The sequence below is a fragment of the Bubalus bubalis genome, chromosome 1 (genome assembly GCF_019923935.1).
Source record: "Bubalus bubalis isolate 160015118507 breed Murrah chromosome 1, NDDB_SH_1, whole genome shotgun sequence".
Taxonomy (NCBI): Eukaryota; Metazoa; Chordata; class Mammalia; order Artiodactyla; family Bovidae; genus Bubalus; species Bubalus bubalis.
Window position 1 is genome coordinate 111,361,269 of NC_059157.1, and position 14,815 is coordinate 111,376,083.

A 14,815-nucleotide genomic window follows, 5' to 3' on the forward strand; every position below is an offset into this window, starting at 1 on the left:
GAAGTTTAAATGTTATACACAAAAGTGTTTGCTAAACTCAAAAGAAACCAGTAAAAAGACAAGAGAACAAAAGAAGACATGAGACACATTGCACAATGTAAATCCAACTACATCAATAGTAACATTAAATATGAATGGGCTAAATAATCTATCAAAGATAGAGACTAACAGACTGGATTAAAAAAAACAACACAGAATCCAACTATATGCTATCTATAAAAGACACATTACAGATTCAAAAATACAAATAGGTCAAAAGTCTTGTATGGGTGTGAGAGTTGGACCATAAAGAAGGCTAAGTGCCAAAGAATTGACACTTTTGAAATCTGGTGCTAGAGAATACTCTTCAGAGTCTCTGGGAATTGAGGAGATCAAACCAGTCAATCCTAAAGAAAATCAACCCTGAATATCCATTGGAAGGACTGATGCTAAAGCAGAAGTTCCAATACTTTAAATACCTGATTCCAAGAGTCGACTCATTGTAAAAGTTCCTAATGCTGAGAAAGATTGAAGGCAAGAGGAGAAGAGGGTGACAGAGGATGAGATGGCTAGACTGTATCATCGACTCTCTGGACATGAGTTTGAGCAAGCTCCAAGAGATGATAAAGGTCAGGGAAGTCTGACACGCTGCAGTCCATGGGGTCGCAGAGTTGGACATGACTGAGAGACTGAACACCACCACCACCCATACAATGAATACCATTCTGCATTAAATAACTTAAGTACTGATACATGATAAGACATGGAAGAATCTTAAAAACATCATGCTAAGAGAAAGAAACCAGCTGTAAAAGATAACATATTATATAATTCTATATACTGAATAAGAACAGAATAGAAAGACTACAGAAAAACAGAATGCACACTAATGGTTGCTCAGGGGTAGGGGAGAATGAGAGGGTTGAAAGAAAATGCGGAGTGACTGCTAATAAGTACAGGGTTTCTTTCTGGGGTGATGAAAATGTTATGCAATTAGATGCTACTGATTGCACAACTCTGTGAACATACTAAAAATTATTGACTTGTACACATTAAATGATATACTATGTGAATTGTATTGCAACAAAGCTATTTTCAAAAAAACTCAAATTTTCTATGAGAAAATTTTCAGAACACTCTTGAAAGCCCCAAAATAGACTCAAAGAAACATCTCTTTTCACAAATAAGACCAATCAAATAAAAAAGAAGGATGTCAATCAGTTCTCCTCCATGTTAATGTATAAATTTAACAATGTCAATGAAAATACCAAGTTAATTCTAAGCATTATACTAAAAGGTACGCAAGCAAGAATAGGTATGAACATCAGAAAAGAAGAACAGTGAAACTAACCCTACTGCTGCTGCTGCTGCTGCTGCTAAGTCGCTTCAGTCGTGTCCAACTCTGTGCGACCCCACAGACGGCAGCCCGCCAGGCTCCCCGTCCCTGGGATTCTCCAGGCAAGAACACTGGAGTGGGTTGCCATTTCCTTCTCCAATGCATGAAAGTGAAAAGTGAAAGTGAAGTCACTTAGTCGTGTCCGACTCTAGCAACCCCATGGACTGCAGCCTACCAGGCTCCTCTGTCCATGGGATTTTCCAGGCAAAAGTACTGGAGTGGGATGCCATTGCCTTATTAGATAATACAATAAAAACTTTTAATTAAAACAAAGGTATAGAACAGTCTTTTAGACTCTGTGGGAGAGGGAGAGGGAGAGGGTGGGATGATTTGGGAGAATGGCATTGAAACATGTATAATATCATATATGAAACAAGTCACCAGTCCAGGTTCGATGCACGATACTGGATGCTTGAGGCTGGTGCACTGGGACAATCCAGAGGGATGGTACGGGGAGGGAGGAGGGAGGAGGGTTCAGGATGGGGAACACGTGTATACCTGTGGCGGATTCATGTTGATATATGGCAAAACCAATACAATATTGTAAAGTTAAAAAATAAAATAAAAGAAAAAAAAAGAAAACAAAGGTAATAGCGTACATTAGTAAAATTGGTCTATTGTCAGGTCAACAAATGAAATAAAAATAGACCCAACAACAAATGGAAATTAGAAATGTATCTAAATACAAATGCATATTAGAACATAAAAACTGGGGGGAAAAAAGTTAAATGAAAGCAGAAGAAAATTTTTCAGTCATTGTGTATAAATCAAACCTTTTTAATAAATGAAGACGTGACTACAGATAGCCATTATAAAAAAAGACAAAATTGAAGAACCATATATTAGAATAAACTTTAAATGGAACAGAGCTCAAAAGAGAGAGACTAGAATCATATAATTATTTGAAGAAAATGTGAGAGTATGTCTTTATAATCCCAGAGCGAGCAAATCATTTCTCACTGATTCTAAGGTTCAAAATTCAACTATATATTTTAAAATGCTATACAAAATACACAATAAACAGAATCAAAAGCTGAGTGGAAAACTAGGAGAAAAGTATTTACACCACAAAGAACTACTCTCTTAGTATATATAAAAGAACTGTTAAAACTTAAGAAAAAGACCAAAAATACAATAGAAAAATGTGCAAAAGACACGGACAATTCATAGAAAATAAAAGCATACTGCCTTAAATATACAGAAAAAAAATGTTCAAATTTATCCATAATAAAAATGCAAATTAAAAGTATACACAAAATAGAAAAGCTTAAAAAATATATAAAAGCTTGACAACATACCTTTTTTTATGAGGTTGTAGAAAAATAACCACCTCATATAGCACTAGTAAAATTGGAAAATGATACAAACTCTATGGAGAGCAATTTTGCAAAACCAAAATCACATGTCTTTACACTTTATTCAGCAATCATACTTCTTGGATTCTTTCCTAAAGATACACCTCTATCAAAACTACAATATTATGCACCAAAGTTATTCACTGCAGCATCATTTGCCATACCAGAATATTGGGAACAATTCAAATATTCATCACAGGAACCGACTGAATAAACAACAGTATATCCACATACACAATGGAGTTATACAGATATAAAAAGAATAAAAGTCTTCATGAACTGATAAAGAGTGCTTTCCAAGATATATTGTTAAAGGGGAAAAACAGGTAGAAAGTAATGTATATAGCATGCATGTGTGCTCACTCAGTCGTGTCCAACTCTTTGCAACCACATGGACTGTAACCCACCAGGCTTCTCTGTCCATGGAATTTTCTAGGCAAGAACACTGGAGTGGGTTGTCATTTTCTACTCCAAGGGATCTTCCCGACCTAGGGATCAAATCCAAGTCTCTTGCATCTCCCACACTGTCAGGCAGATTCTTTACCACTGTGCCTCCTGGCAAGCCTCTTACATTAAATCTAATTTTCATGGAAGTAAACTGGAAGTCTGACCCTAGGGCTCATAATCATAACCCCTGTACAATAAGTGAGACTTATTTTTAAGGCCATGCCAAATAACTGTAAGACCAGCTTTGAGATTCTTCTTAGCCACATTCTCAGACACAGAACTTTGAACATATGAAGTACACATGTGCAGTAGAAATACACATGTTCACTAGAAGGGGGGAAAAAATGGCCCTGTCCAGACATTTCTCCTAGTGCTCATCCCTATACAGTGTTTTTATTGAAATACATTTCTTGATAAGCCTTCTTAATTCTTACAATAATTTCAGATTTACCCCCTACTCACTTGCCTATCAAAACACATATATTTGCTCCTTCCCTCCTCCCAGCTTTACTGAGGTAACTGACAAATGAAATTAAATATATTTATTTAAAGGGTACAATAATATGATTTGATATATGTATTCACAGTGAAATGACTACCACAATCAGGTGATTAGAACATCTATTACCTCACAGTTACCACTGTGTGTGTGTATGGTGAGATTCTCTCTGTAAGCAAATCCAAGTATACAATACAGTATCACTAGCTATAATCACTATGCTAGCTATAATCACTATGCTGTACATTAAATTCCCAGAACTTATTCATCTTACACAGGCATACCTTGGGGATCCTGTAGGTTCATTCTAAAACATCGCAATAAAGCAATTATCACAGTCAAGTGAGCCACACAAGTTTTTTGGTTTCTCAGTGCATACAAAAGTAGTCTCAAGTATGCAATAGGATTATGACTAATAAAATCCAAGCACATACTTTAATTTAAAAGTAATTCTGGGAACTTTCCTCATGGTATAGTGGTTGGGAATCCTCCTTGCCAATTCAGGGAACAAAGGTTCAATCCCCAGTCCAGGAAGATTCAACATGCCACAGAGCAGAGAAGCCCATGCGTCACAGCTACTGAGCCCACGTGCTACAACTCCTGAGGCCTGCAGGCTCCATGGCCTGTAAGCCACGATTAATGAGCCCCTGTGCTGCAACTCCTGGAGCCCGTGTGCCTAGAACCTGTGCTCCACAAGAGAAGCCACTGCAATGAGAAGCCCGTGCACACAACTAGAGAGTAGTCCCCACTCTCCACAACTAAAGAAAGCCCACACACAGCAACAAAGACCCAGTGCAACTAAAATAAATAAATTATTAAAACAAAATTTTTTTTAATTCTAAAAAACAAAAATAATGCTGGGACTTCCCTGATGTTCCAGTGGTTAAAACTCTGCATCAATGCAGGGGGCCCAGGTTCAATCCCTGGTCAGGGAACTAGATTCCATGTGCCACAACTAAGACCCAGCAAGGCCAAGTAAATATTTTTTCAAAATAATAGTGCTGTTAGGGAATTCTCTGGTAGTCCAGTGAAGTGACTTGGATGCCATTCTCTCATTGCTGAGGACTGGCGTTTGGTCCCTGGTTGAAGACAAGCCAACAAAGTATGGCCAAAAATAAATAAATAAAAAACTTTAAATTAAAAAATAAAAACAATGCTGTTAGAAAAATAGCACCAAGAGACTTATTCAATATAAGGTTACCACAAACCCTCAATTTCTAAAAAAGAAATGCAGTATCTTTAAAGCACAATAAAACAAAACAAAGCAACACACAATAAAATAAGAAGTATGCCTGTAACTGAAAGATTGTACCTTTTGACAAACATCTCCCCATATCACCCAGACCCCAGCCCCTGGCAAGGACCATTCCACTTTGTTTCTGAGTTCAACTTTTTCATATTCCACATGGGTGAAACCGTACAAAGTTTATGTTTCTCTGTCTGGTTTATTACATTTAGCACAATGCCCATCAGGTTAATCCATGTTGTCACAAATGGAAAGGCTTCCTCTTTTTTTTAATAGATAAATGATGTTCCATTGTATACACAGCTTTAACTTTCTATTTTAAGCTGATAACTTTGATTCTACACAAAAACTGTATTTTTACTTCTCTATCCCCTCTCATTTAATGCAGTTAATATTACAATTTACATTTTATGTATTCATTAGAAAATTATAATTATTTTCAATGTTTGTCTTTAACTTTTGTATAAGTGATTTGCATATCACCATTACATTCTGAATTCCAAATCTGATTATAAATTTACCTTTTACCAGTGAGTTTTATACATTCCTGTTTTATGTTGTTAAATAGCATCCTTTCATTTCAGCTTAAAGAACTTCCTTTAGCATTTCTTATAAATGCACATCCGGGATGATGAATTTCTTCAGCTTTTGTCTGTCTGAGAAAATCTTTATCTTACCTTCATTTCGGAAAGACAGCATGCTAGGTATAGTATTCTTAGTTGGCAATTTTCTTCTTTCAATATTTTGATACTTCATACCAATCTCTGTGCAAAGTTTCTGCTGAGAAATCTGACAGCCTTGAGGTTTGCTTGTACTTGACAACAGTCTTTTTTCCTGTTGCTTTCAAAATTCTCATCTTTGATTTTTGACAGTTTGATGTATCGAGATGAAGTCCTTTTGGGGTTGTACCTTTTTGAGGTCCTCTTAGCTTCATGTCCATATCTATCCCCATATTTGGGATATTTTTAGCCAGTATTTCTTTAAATAGACTGTCATTTTCTCTCCCTCCTCCATCTTGGACTTCAATAATATATATGATGGTGTCCCATAAGTCTTGTGGGGTTTTTTCACTCTATACTTTCTAGCCAACCCCCCCCTTCAACACCCCTTCCTCTGGATGTATAATTTCAAATGACCTATCTGAATTCACTGATTCTTTCATCTGCTTTATCAAGTCTGCTTTTGAAGCTCTCTATTGAATTTTACAGATCACTCATTGTATTCTTCAGCTCTGGGATTTGTCGGTTTGGGGGGCTTAGTGGGGTGGGGGCTTTTGTAAAACAGTTTCTATTTCTTTGTTGAACTTCTCATTCTGTTCATGTATTGACTTCTTAATTTTGTTCAGTTGCCTATTTGTGTTTTCTTTAATGAAGTTAACTGAATTTCATTAAAAGGATTATTCTGAATTCTTGGTCAGTCAGTTCATAGATCTCTTTTAGGTTTGGTTACTGAAGCTTTTATTAATTTATTTGGTGATGGTGGTGGTGTCATGTTTCCCTTATTCTTCATTAATCTTGCATGTTGGTATTGGTGTCTGTGCATTTGAGGAAGTGGTCACTTCTTCCAATCTTCATGTTTGCTTTGCCAGAGAAAAGATTTTCACTAGTCAGGCTAGCCTGGGGAAAGAGCCAGCTGGTAGAATTCATGAAGGAACAGGCAGGGCCTCTGGTTGGAGGGGCCATTGGTTCAGTTCTGCAGTCAGAACTGAGCTGCAGTTGGACTACTGCCTGAGCTGCCTGGTCAGGTGAAACTGCTAGCCTGGTTACATGGATAGGCATGACCCATGGCTGTGCTCACACAGTCAAGCAGGTTGGCTGAGCTCTGAGGTTGGGTAGGGATGCTCCTTGGGTTCTCTGGTCAAGCAGGAACAAACTGTACTCCCTGGTTAGTTGGTGCCATTAGCTGGATTCCATGTTCAGGTACAGGCAGAGACTGTGCTCCACAGGTGGGTGGGCCCAAAGGATGAACTCTGTATTCATGCAGGATTCCAGGCTATATTCCAGAGTCAGGCTCCCTGGTCAGGCAAGGCTGCAGGCAAGCTCTGCAGCTGGCAGGGCTGCTGGCTTGGCTCCCTCTCTTTTCTTTTTCTAACTAAAGTCTTTATTATAACTTTTTATTAAAAGCTCATAAATCACATTCTTAATCTGACTCTGTTACTACATTTTCCCTCTATGAATTCCCCCCAGATATTTCTTTACTCTTATAAAAAATAAAAATTTATAAGTATATACATTGAGAATTATGGACAGGTTAGGACTGCCAGCTGGGCAGAACTGCTCACCCTGCTTCCCAATCAAATAGGGACATCATTCTGATGCCACAGAGAATGGAATCATTTGATGGTCTTTCTGATTAAGAGAGAGATGCAGTATCACTGCCATGATCCAAATACTGGTCACTGTGAGCCCCATCTGTTTCTTTGTTCCTAGCTGACCGTTGGTGGTCTATCTAACCTTGCCAATTCCCCTAGGTTTCTCTGAGGTGAGAAAGAAGTGACCTTCCCAAGGGATGGTCCAGAATGCTGAGGAAACTTGACTTGATACCAACCTTGACTCTCTTTTCCCCACTAGAGAAACCATGGACCTCTCCAGTGAGGCACTGTGCTTGCTTGAAGGAGGGGCAACACAGTCAAAGTGAAACCACTGCTCTTAGATTCTAATGTGGCTTCTCTCAGTTTTTGCACTCTAAGAGAGTGTTTTAACCTCACCACCAGATTCTAGGATTTTTAGAAAGTGTTGTTGACTGTGAATAGTTGTTAATTCATATCTTTGATGAGGACTAGAGTCAGAGATCTCTTTTACAACCATCTTGCCTACTTCACTCCCCACATCTACTCTTAATTGCAAAATTAAGTATTTCCAGTCAGGTTCTTGCCAGAGAATATGACCTCAAACTGTATTTTATTCAATTATTATAAAAAATCTTTGTTTTAAGAAATAATATTTATAAAAGATTATCTAATTTAAACAAGCTTTTAAAATTCCCTATCACATTTATTATAAATACTTTATCAAAAAGTAAGTCCCATAGTGTGATTTTTAGGACTACATTTCTCTTAGGCAATAAAATGCAATACTTCTATTTTTTTTGTTGTTTTTTATCTTATTAAGACTAATCAGCTTACTCTTTGCTACAGTTGCTAGACAGCCCAGAATCAATGTTGGGCACAACTGTACATGACTTACTGGTGTTCTTGTTTATGTACCAATCTTTGTTTGAGTTTTACATTATGATCTTATCCTTAATTTCCAGATATCTCATTGCCCCTTGCTATGTTCTTACAAACTGTATAATGCATGTTTTTAATAAATCATCTCAAATCCTTTTGAAAGAAAGCTAGAAAAAACAGACAAGTAGGCAAGCAGATTTAAAAGGTCACTAGAACATTTAGCTTATTACTTTTCATCTTACTTACTACAATTCGTCTTACTTCATCTCTATTCCCACCAGTACTATCCTAGTCAAGGAAAGCAGACAATATATTCCCTTAGGGTATTTTTGATGTTCAGGATTCTTTATAGGTATTTCCTCCCCATTTTCACAAAGATAATAATGAAGAAAACAGAACTTACCAAATAAACAATATGCAGATCATTCTCTAAAACAAAGCCCTTCATTGCTCTTTGTAGGTCAGAGAAAATATCTAAAGTATCAACTGGAGAAAGTGAAGAAGAAAGAGTTGCCGAACCAAGGTGTGTTGGATGATATACATTTCCTGGTTTGGGAGTGGGGGTGGGGAAAAAAAGGATCAAATGTTAAAAATAAAACAAAATATTGTCTTTTGGCATTCTGTAATTAATCTTTCAGGCTCTGATCAATTTTACAAACAGAATCCAATGCATGGATATTTATCAGCAGGCTCTATGCTACTTGTCTGATGTTGCTGAACACAGCACTGATTCACTTAAAATGAGTTGATAAGTCAATTTTCTTTTACTAAAACAGTCTTAGATACTCTAAATCACTAAAGATAAAAAAGGAAGTTGCAATTCAGAAGTCATATTTACCTTCTGTTCCATCACTAGCTTCAGTAATCTGGATGAATTCATTTTCTAGTAACCACATTACACAGGCCTCAATTGCTCCTTTATTTTTCTGAATTCCCTGCTTCCCTTCTTTCATACTTGCAGCTAAAAATGTGCAAGAAGCATAAGTCTGTATATCTTGTGATGTACTTGCCACTCCACCAACTATTATCTGAGAAAAGAAGTTTGAAATCTTCTGTAACTTTTTAATAAGACACAGGCCCTCATAAAATAAATTATTTTTTCTCTTAAAATGTTATCAGCTTCTTAATGCAGAGACTCTTTATTAACTCTTCCATCATAATTCATTACAAAAATAGATAACACCTATTGACAACATGGAAAGTTTTCCTTAAAAGTAGATCCAGGGATTTCCTTGGTGATTCAGTGGTTAAGAATCCACCTTGTAATGCAAGGAACATGGGTTCAATCCATGGTCAGGGAACTAGATCCCACATGCTGTGAAGCAACTAAGCCCACAACTAGAGAGTCAGTGTGCCTCAACAAAAGATCCCATGTGCTGCTACTAAGACCCAAAGCAAATATATCAAATATATATATATATTTTTAAGTAGATCCAACATGTTCTCACAAATGAAATTAGATGAATCATTATCTATCTAAAATGCAGGAACTAACAATACAATTAAATAATATGCATATACATATATATATATATAAATAGGTGGCGCTAGTGGTGAAGAATCTGCTTGTCAATGCAGGAGACGCAAGAGTCACAGGTTTGATCCCTAGGTCGGGAAGATCCCCTGGAGAAGGAAATGGCAACCCACTCCAGTATTCTTGCCTGGAAAATTTCATGGAGAGGAGCCTGGCAGGCTACAGTCCACGGGGTCACTAAGAGTCAGACACAACTGAGCAACTAAGCACACACACATTATCTGTATGGAGGAACTAAGGTCCATTGTTGTCATCTTTTTTAAAAAATTCAGAAAATAATAAAGAACACCTAAAAAATAAACAGAACCATCTGGCATTTGGGTTTCAATCTGCTATTTTGAAGAAGATTTATATGGTACTAGCTGTATTAATGGAGAAGGCAATGGCACCCCACTCCAGTATTTTTGCCTGGAAAATCCCATGGACAGAGGAGCCTGGTAGGCTGCAGTCCATGGGGTCGCTAGGAGTCGGACACGACTGAGCAACTTCACTTTCACTTTCACTTTTCACTTTCATGCATTGGAGAAGGAAATGGCAACCCACTCCAGTGTTCTTGCCTGGAGAATCCCAGGGACGGGGGAGCCTGGTGGGAGGCCGTCTATGGGGTCGCACAGAGTCGGACACAACTGAAGTGATTTAGCAGCAGCAGCAGCTGTATTAATCTCCAGGAAATAACTATATAAAATAAAAGAGATTCAGACTTGGGAAGTTTATAAATAATCTTATAAAGAAACAGAAAGCTAAGATTTTTAACACACTAAAGCTCTACCATTGTAGTATATGAACAAAAAAGTGAATGGTAATTTAGTGAACTCCCTCTTACCTCCAGAATCGCTCTTATCATGCTTGAGGTTACTTCTTCTCCTTGTCTTTGCAAACAGCTACGAACAGGTTTCAGAGATCCCTGAAGTAGAGTTACACCTTTTGATTTCTCAGAGTTTTTACAAACTAAGATACTCTCACCTATAACGGAAAAAAAAAAAAAAAATTTTTGCAAAATCCCAATACATCTCCATATCTGCTAAAGAGATTTTAAACTGTCTTACTTGTTTAAAAGGAGACAACAGATGACAGTGGCTGTTATAGAATTACCACAAATGTTTTTATTTTCTGAATTTTGGATTGAAGGGGATCACAATATGCTATATCAAAATATGCCACTTTAGCATAAGGATTATTTTGACCTGAAGGCAACTGAGAAGCAGCAAACATAGAGCTCTCTGCCTTCTCCCTATTTCTTAGAAGCAGGACATAAACATCTCTGTGAATGTGTTCCCCTTCCTGCCTCTCAAACCAGGAGAAAAATTCCTATCACTGGAGACAAAAATTCAGCACTGACATAGGTGTGCACAGACCTTACTATATAAAGCTTAACTTGCATTAATTTCCAGCACATACCTACCCTTCCACAATGTACCACCCCCTCGAAGCCCAAACCCCTTTTCTTTTTTAATTTATTTTTAATTGGAAGATAATTGCTTTACAGTGCTGTGTTGGTTTCTGCCATACATCAACATGAATCAGCCATAGATACATATGTCTCCTCCTCTTGAATCCCACTTCCACCTTCAACACCACCTCATCCCTCTAGGTTGTCACAGAGCACCAGATTTGAGCTCCTTGCGTCATACAGCAAATTCCTGCAGGCTATCTATTTTACATATGGTGATGTACATGTCTCACCCTCTCCTTCCCCTACTGTGTCCACAAGTCTGTTCTCTATGTCTGCATTTTTATTACTGCCCTGCAAATAGGTTCATCAATTTAGACCAAAATCTAGACCACTTTCCTAGATTCCATATATACGTATTAATACACAACATTTTTTCTGTGACTTAACTTCAATCAGTATTGAAGGTTCAATCTGTATTGAAGGCTCTAGGTTCATTCACCTCATTAGAACTGACTCAAATGCATTCCTTTTACGGCTGAGTAATATTTCATTGTATACAAGTACCACAACTTCTTTATCCATTCATCTCTTGATAGACATCTAGGTTGCTTACATGTCCTAGCTATTATACATAGTGCTGCAATGAACATTGGGGTACACATGTCTTTTTCAATTATGACCAACCCCCTTTCCTTTGTCTTGTCACTTCTCTACAATTTATCACTCTCTGTTAAAAGGATACATAAACCCCCAGCATCTAACTGCTTCCTTGGATTTTTATTTCAGTTAAGGACAACATGTATGTAAAAAATTAAACATCGACTCAAATATGTATGGCTTTTTTTCCTGTTACTCTGTAATTCGTCACTTTAATTTGCAAGCACAAGGCATAGAACCTAAGAGGGTAAAAGTTTTTTTTTTTTTCCTTCCATACAGTACTATTATCAGTGAATAATTAAGTATGCAATAGTAATAGACACTCTGAAAACTATAAAGGAAAATGTATATACAAATTATTACTAGTTATGAAGCTGCATACCATCTCCTGTGTCCCTGTCCTTTGAAGTATAAAAAGCTTTTGCTTTAGTCTTCCCAGGTGCTGCTAGTGGTAAAGAATCTGCCTGCCAATGCAGGAGACACAAGAGACACAGGTTCAATCCCTGGGTCAGAAGATCTCCTGGAGAAGGGAATGGCACCCCACTACAGTATTCTTGCCTGGAAAATTCCATGGACAGAGGAGCATGGCAGGCTAGAGTCCATGGGTCCACAAAGAGGCGGACACAACTGAGTATATAGGTTTTCAGTTTCTCAGGCCTCCCTTGAGTCTCAAAAGGCTGACTGAAGAGTTAATGATTAGTAAACGTGAAGACATAGAAACAAAGAATAACTGCTGGCCTGGGAAACTGCTAACAATATAGAGTATAAACCAGCTACAAAGCAGAGTCACTGAACTCTCAGTTCCTTGAAAGGTATAGATAAAAGGTCTGACACATATTCCTAAGCTGTTTTATAAGAAGCAGACTCCCAGATAAAAACTGCTAACTACAAGTACATAGACCCCAACCAGTTGAACCCAGAAAATTGGTGATGCTTGAAACTTCATCTTGATGCTAACCAATCTGAGAACTGTGCACAAGCTGCTCATTCATCCTGAAGTCCCTTTCCTCACACTGACTTTAAAAAAGCCCTTTGCCTGCACCAAGATATTAAGATCGTTTTTAAAGACACTAGTTCACATTCTTCTCCTTCACAGTTAGCTGGTTTCGAATAAGGTCACTTTCCTTGACTCAACACCTTGTCACTTGACTTATTGGCATATCGTGCAGTGAGTAGCCAAACCTGAGCTCCACTAACAGTTATACATGACGATAATACAAAGTCAAAAATACTGCTGGATACCTAAAAATCACAATATAAAACTCACTAATTTAAATGCTTTAGGCTACTGAGACAGTCAAATGAACAAAAATATGTCAAAGCACTTATTAATTAAAAACATATTCAAATATACAATTTATAAAAACATAAACACTTACTATAACAATTAAGACTAGAGAAAACCCTTTTTTCCCCAAATGAATTCAATAGTAGGGGAAAGGAAGCAGTAAACAAGATGCTCAAGAGGTAAAAGGAAGGCCACTTGCATTACAGAACAATAAAAATAAAAGTAGATTGTGGTGGACCATTCTAACCACCTAGGCAGAAAGAAAATATAGATGATGCTTTCCCTACACTGACTGCCAAATTGAGAATCAAGATAGGAAAAATGTAAGAACTATAAACTTGATAACCATTGGTTATTTATCCCAAATATTACAAAAAACATTAGGTACCATCAAAACAAAGAGAAGTGAATATACCACCTGACACTTACAATAATTATAAAATAGCCTAACTTAAAACAAAAAAACTATCTAGAAAATGAATCAACTAGCATTATCAATAGGTTAAAAACCACTTTGACCTGCATACAGCTCTTCTAGGATTTGATTCTTCAACAAAATAGATAACCACTTTTCAGGATAATCAAGATTTATGAAAATGCAAAAATAATACCAATATATATTTCTAGGTCCTGTTCGCACTTGCCTAGGGAAGCTGTATCCACTTCATAATAGAGAAGTCAATTTGAATCAAATCATGCATAGACTTGATATAGATAGATCCACAAACCATTTAACTTGTAAATCACTGTTTTGGCACAAAGCACCATCATCCTACATTGGAAGGTTCCAAGAAATCCACAGAAAGATTAAACAGTCATCTAAATAAAACACCAGGGAAATTAATATCATTTATAAAATGCTCAGAAGTTACCAAGATGCTACATAGTCCAAAGAGCATGACCAGGTATTTAAATCTTCATGATTGACATGAAACCATTTATTTGCACACTTAAGAAATTCTGAGCAAGCCACATGTCATCCTGAAATGAAGCATTGTCATTGTTCTTGTTGAGGTGCTAAGTTGTGTCCAATTCTTTTGCAACCCCATGGACTGTAGCCCACTAGGCTCCTCTAGCTACACGATTTCCCAGACAAGAATATTGGATTGGGTTTCCATCTCCTTCTCCAGAGGATCTTGCCATTTCCTTCTCCATGGGATCTTCCCAACCCAGGGATCAAACCGTAGTCTCCTGCATTGGCAGGTGGATTCTTTACCACTGGAAGCCCTGAAGTGGAGCACTACGCAAAGTCAAAATCTCAGAAGTTTCCAAGACCTCAAAAACAAAGTTGTTGTGGTCTTTGTTTGAATGTTATCTGATATACTGCTTGATATTAATCCAGGCTGCCAACATTCCAATTATTCTTCTTCATGAGAAAGATAAGCACAAGCAAAGAATGTAGCAAGGTAAATAAAACCTCTTTATCTTCTACATTATCTTAAAGACCCTCTGGGCTTGAGAGAAGACTATCTGTATAAAAAAAACTGACACAACCCTCTCCAGAGTTGAGTCTAATTGAGAAATCAAGGGTAGAAAGAGGCAGTTAAAAATGAGACTGGAATGTTTTAGTCTCTTCCTCTCATCCTTTTTAAACACATAAATGTAATCTGCATCAGTTCAGTTGCTCAGTTGTGTCTGACTCTTTGCAACCCCATGGACCGAAGAACGCCAAACTTCCCTGTCCCTCACCAACTCTTGGAGCTTACTCAAATTCATGTCCGTAGAGTCGGTGATGCCATCCAACCATCTCATCTTCTGCTGTCCCCTTCTCTTCCCACCTTCAATCTTTCCCAGCATCAGGGTCTTTTCAAATCAGTCAGTTCTCTGCATCAGGTGGCCAAAGTATTGGAGT

The 14,815-nt window shown here is 37.4% G+C and overlaps 1 protein-coding gene across 5 annotated transcripts in view; it reads right to left on the reverse strand.

Annotated features, from left to right (window-relative positions):
- The window catches only part of POLQ (DNA polymerase theta), a 103,505-nt gene that overhangs the window by 64,059 nt on the left and 24,631 nt on the right, over window positions 1-14,815 (reverse strand). For all 5 annotated transcript variants that reach the window (XM_006073399.4, XM_025284801.3, XM_044942390.2 and 2 more), the window contains 3 exons: window positions 10,449-10,588; window positions 8,930-9,119; window positions 8,495-8,637 (listed from right to left, as the gene is read on the reverse strand). In XM_006073399.4, coding sequence (XP_006073461.4) covers window positions 8,495-8,637; window positions 8,930-9,119; window positions 10,449-10,588 — 473 coding nt within the window. The remainder of the gene's footprint in view (window positions 1-8,494; window positions 8,638-8,929; window positions 9,120-10,448; window positions 10,589-14,815) is intronic.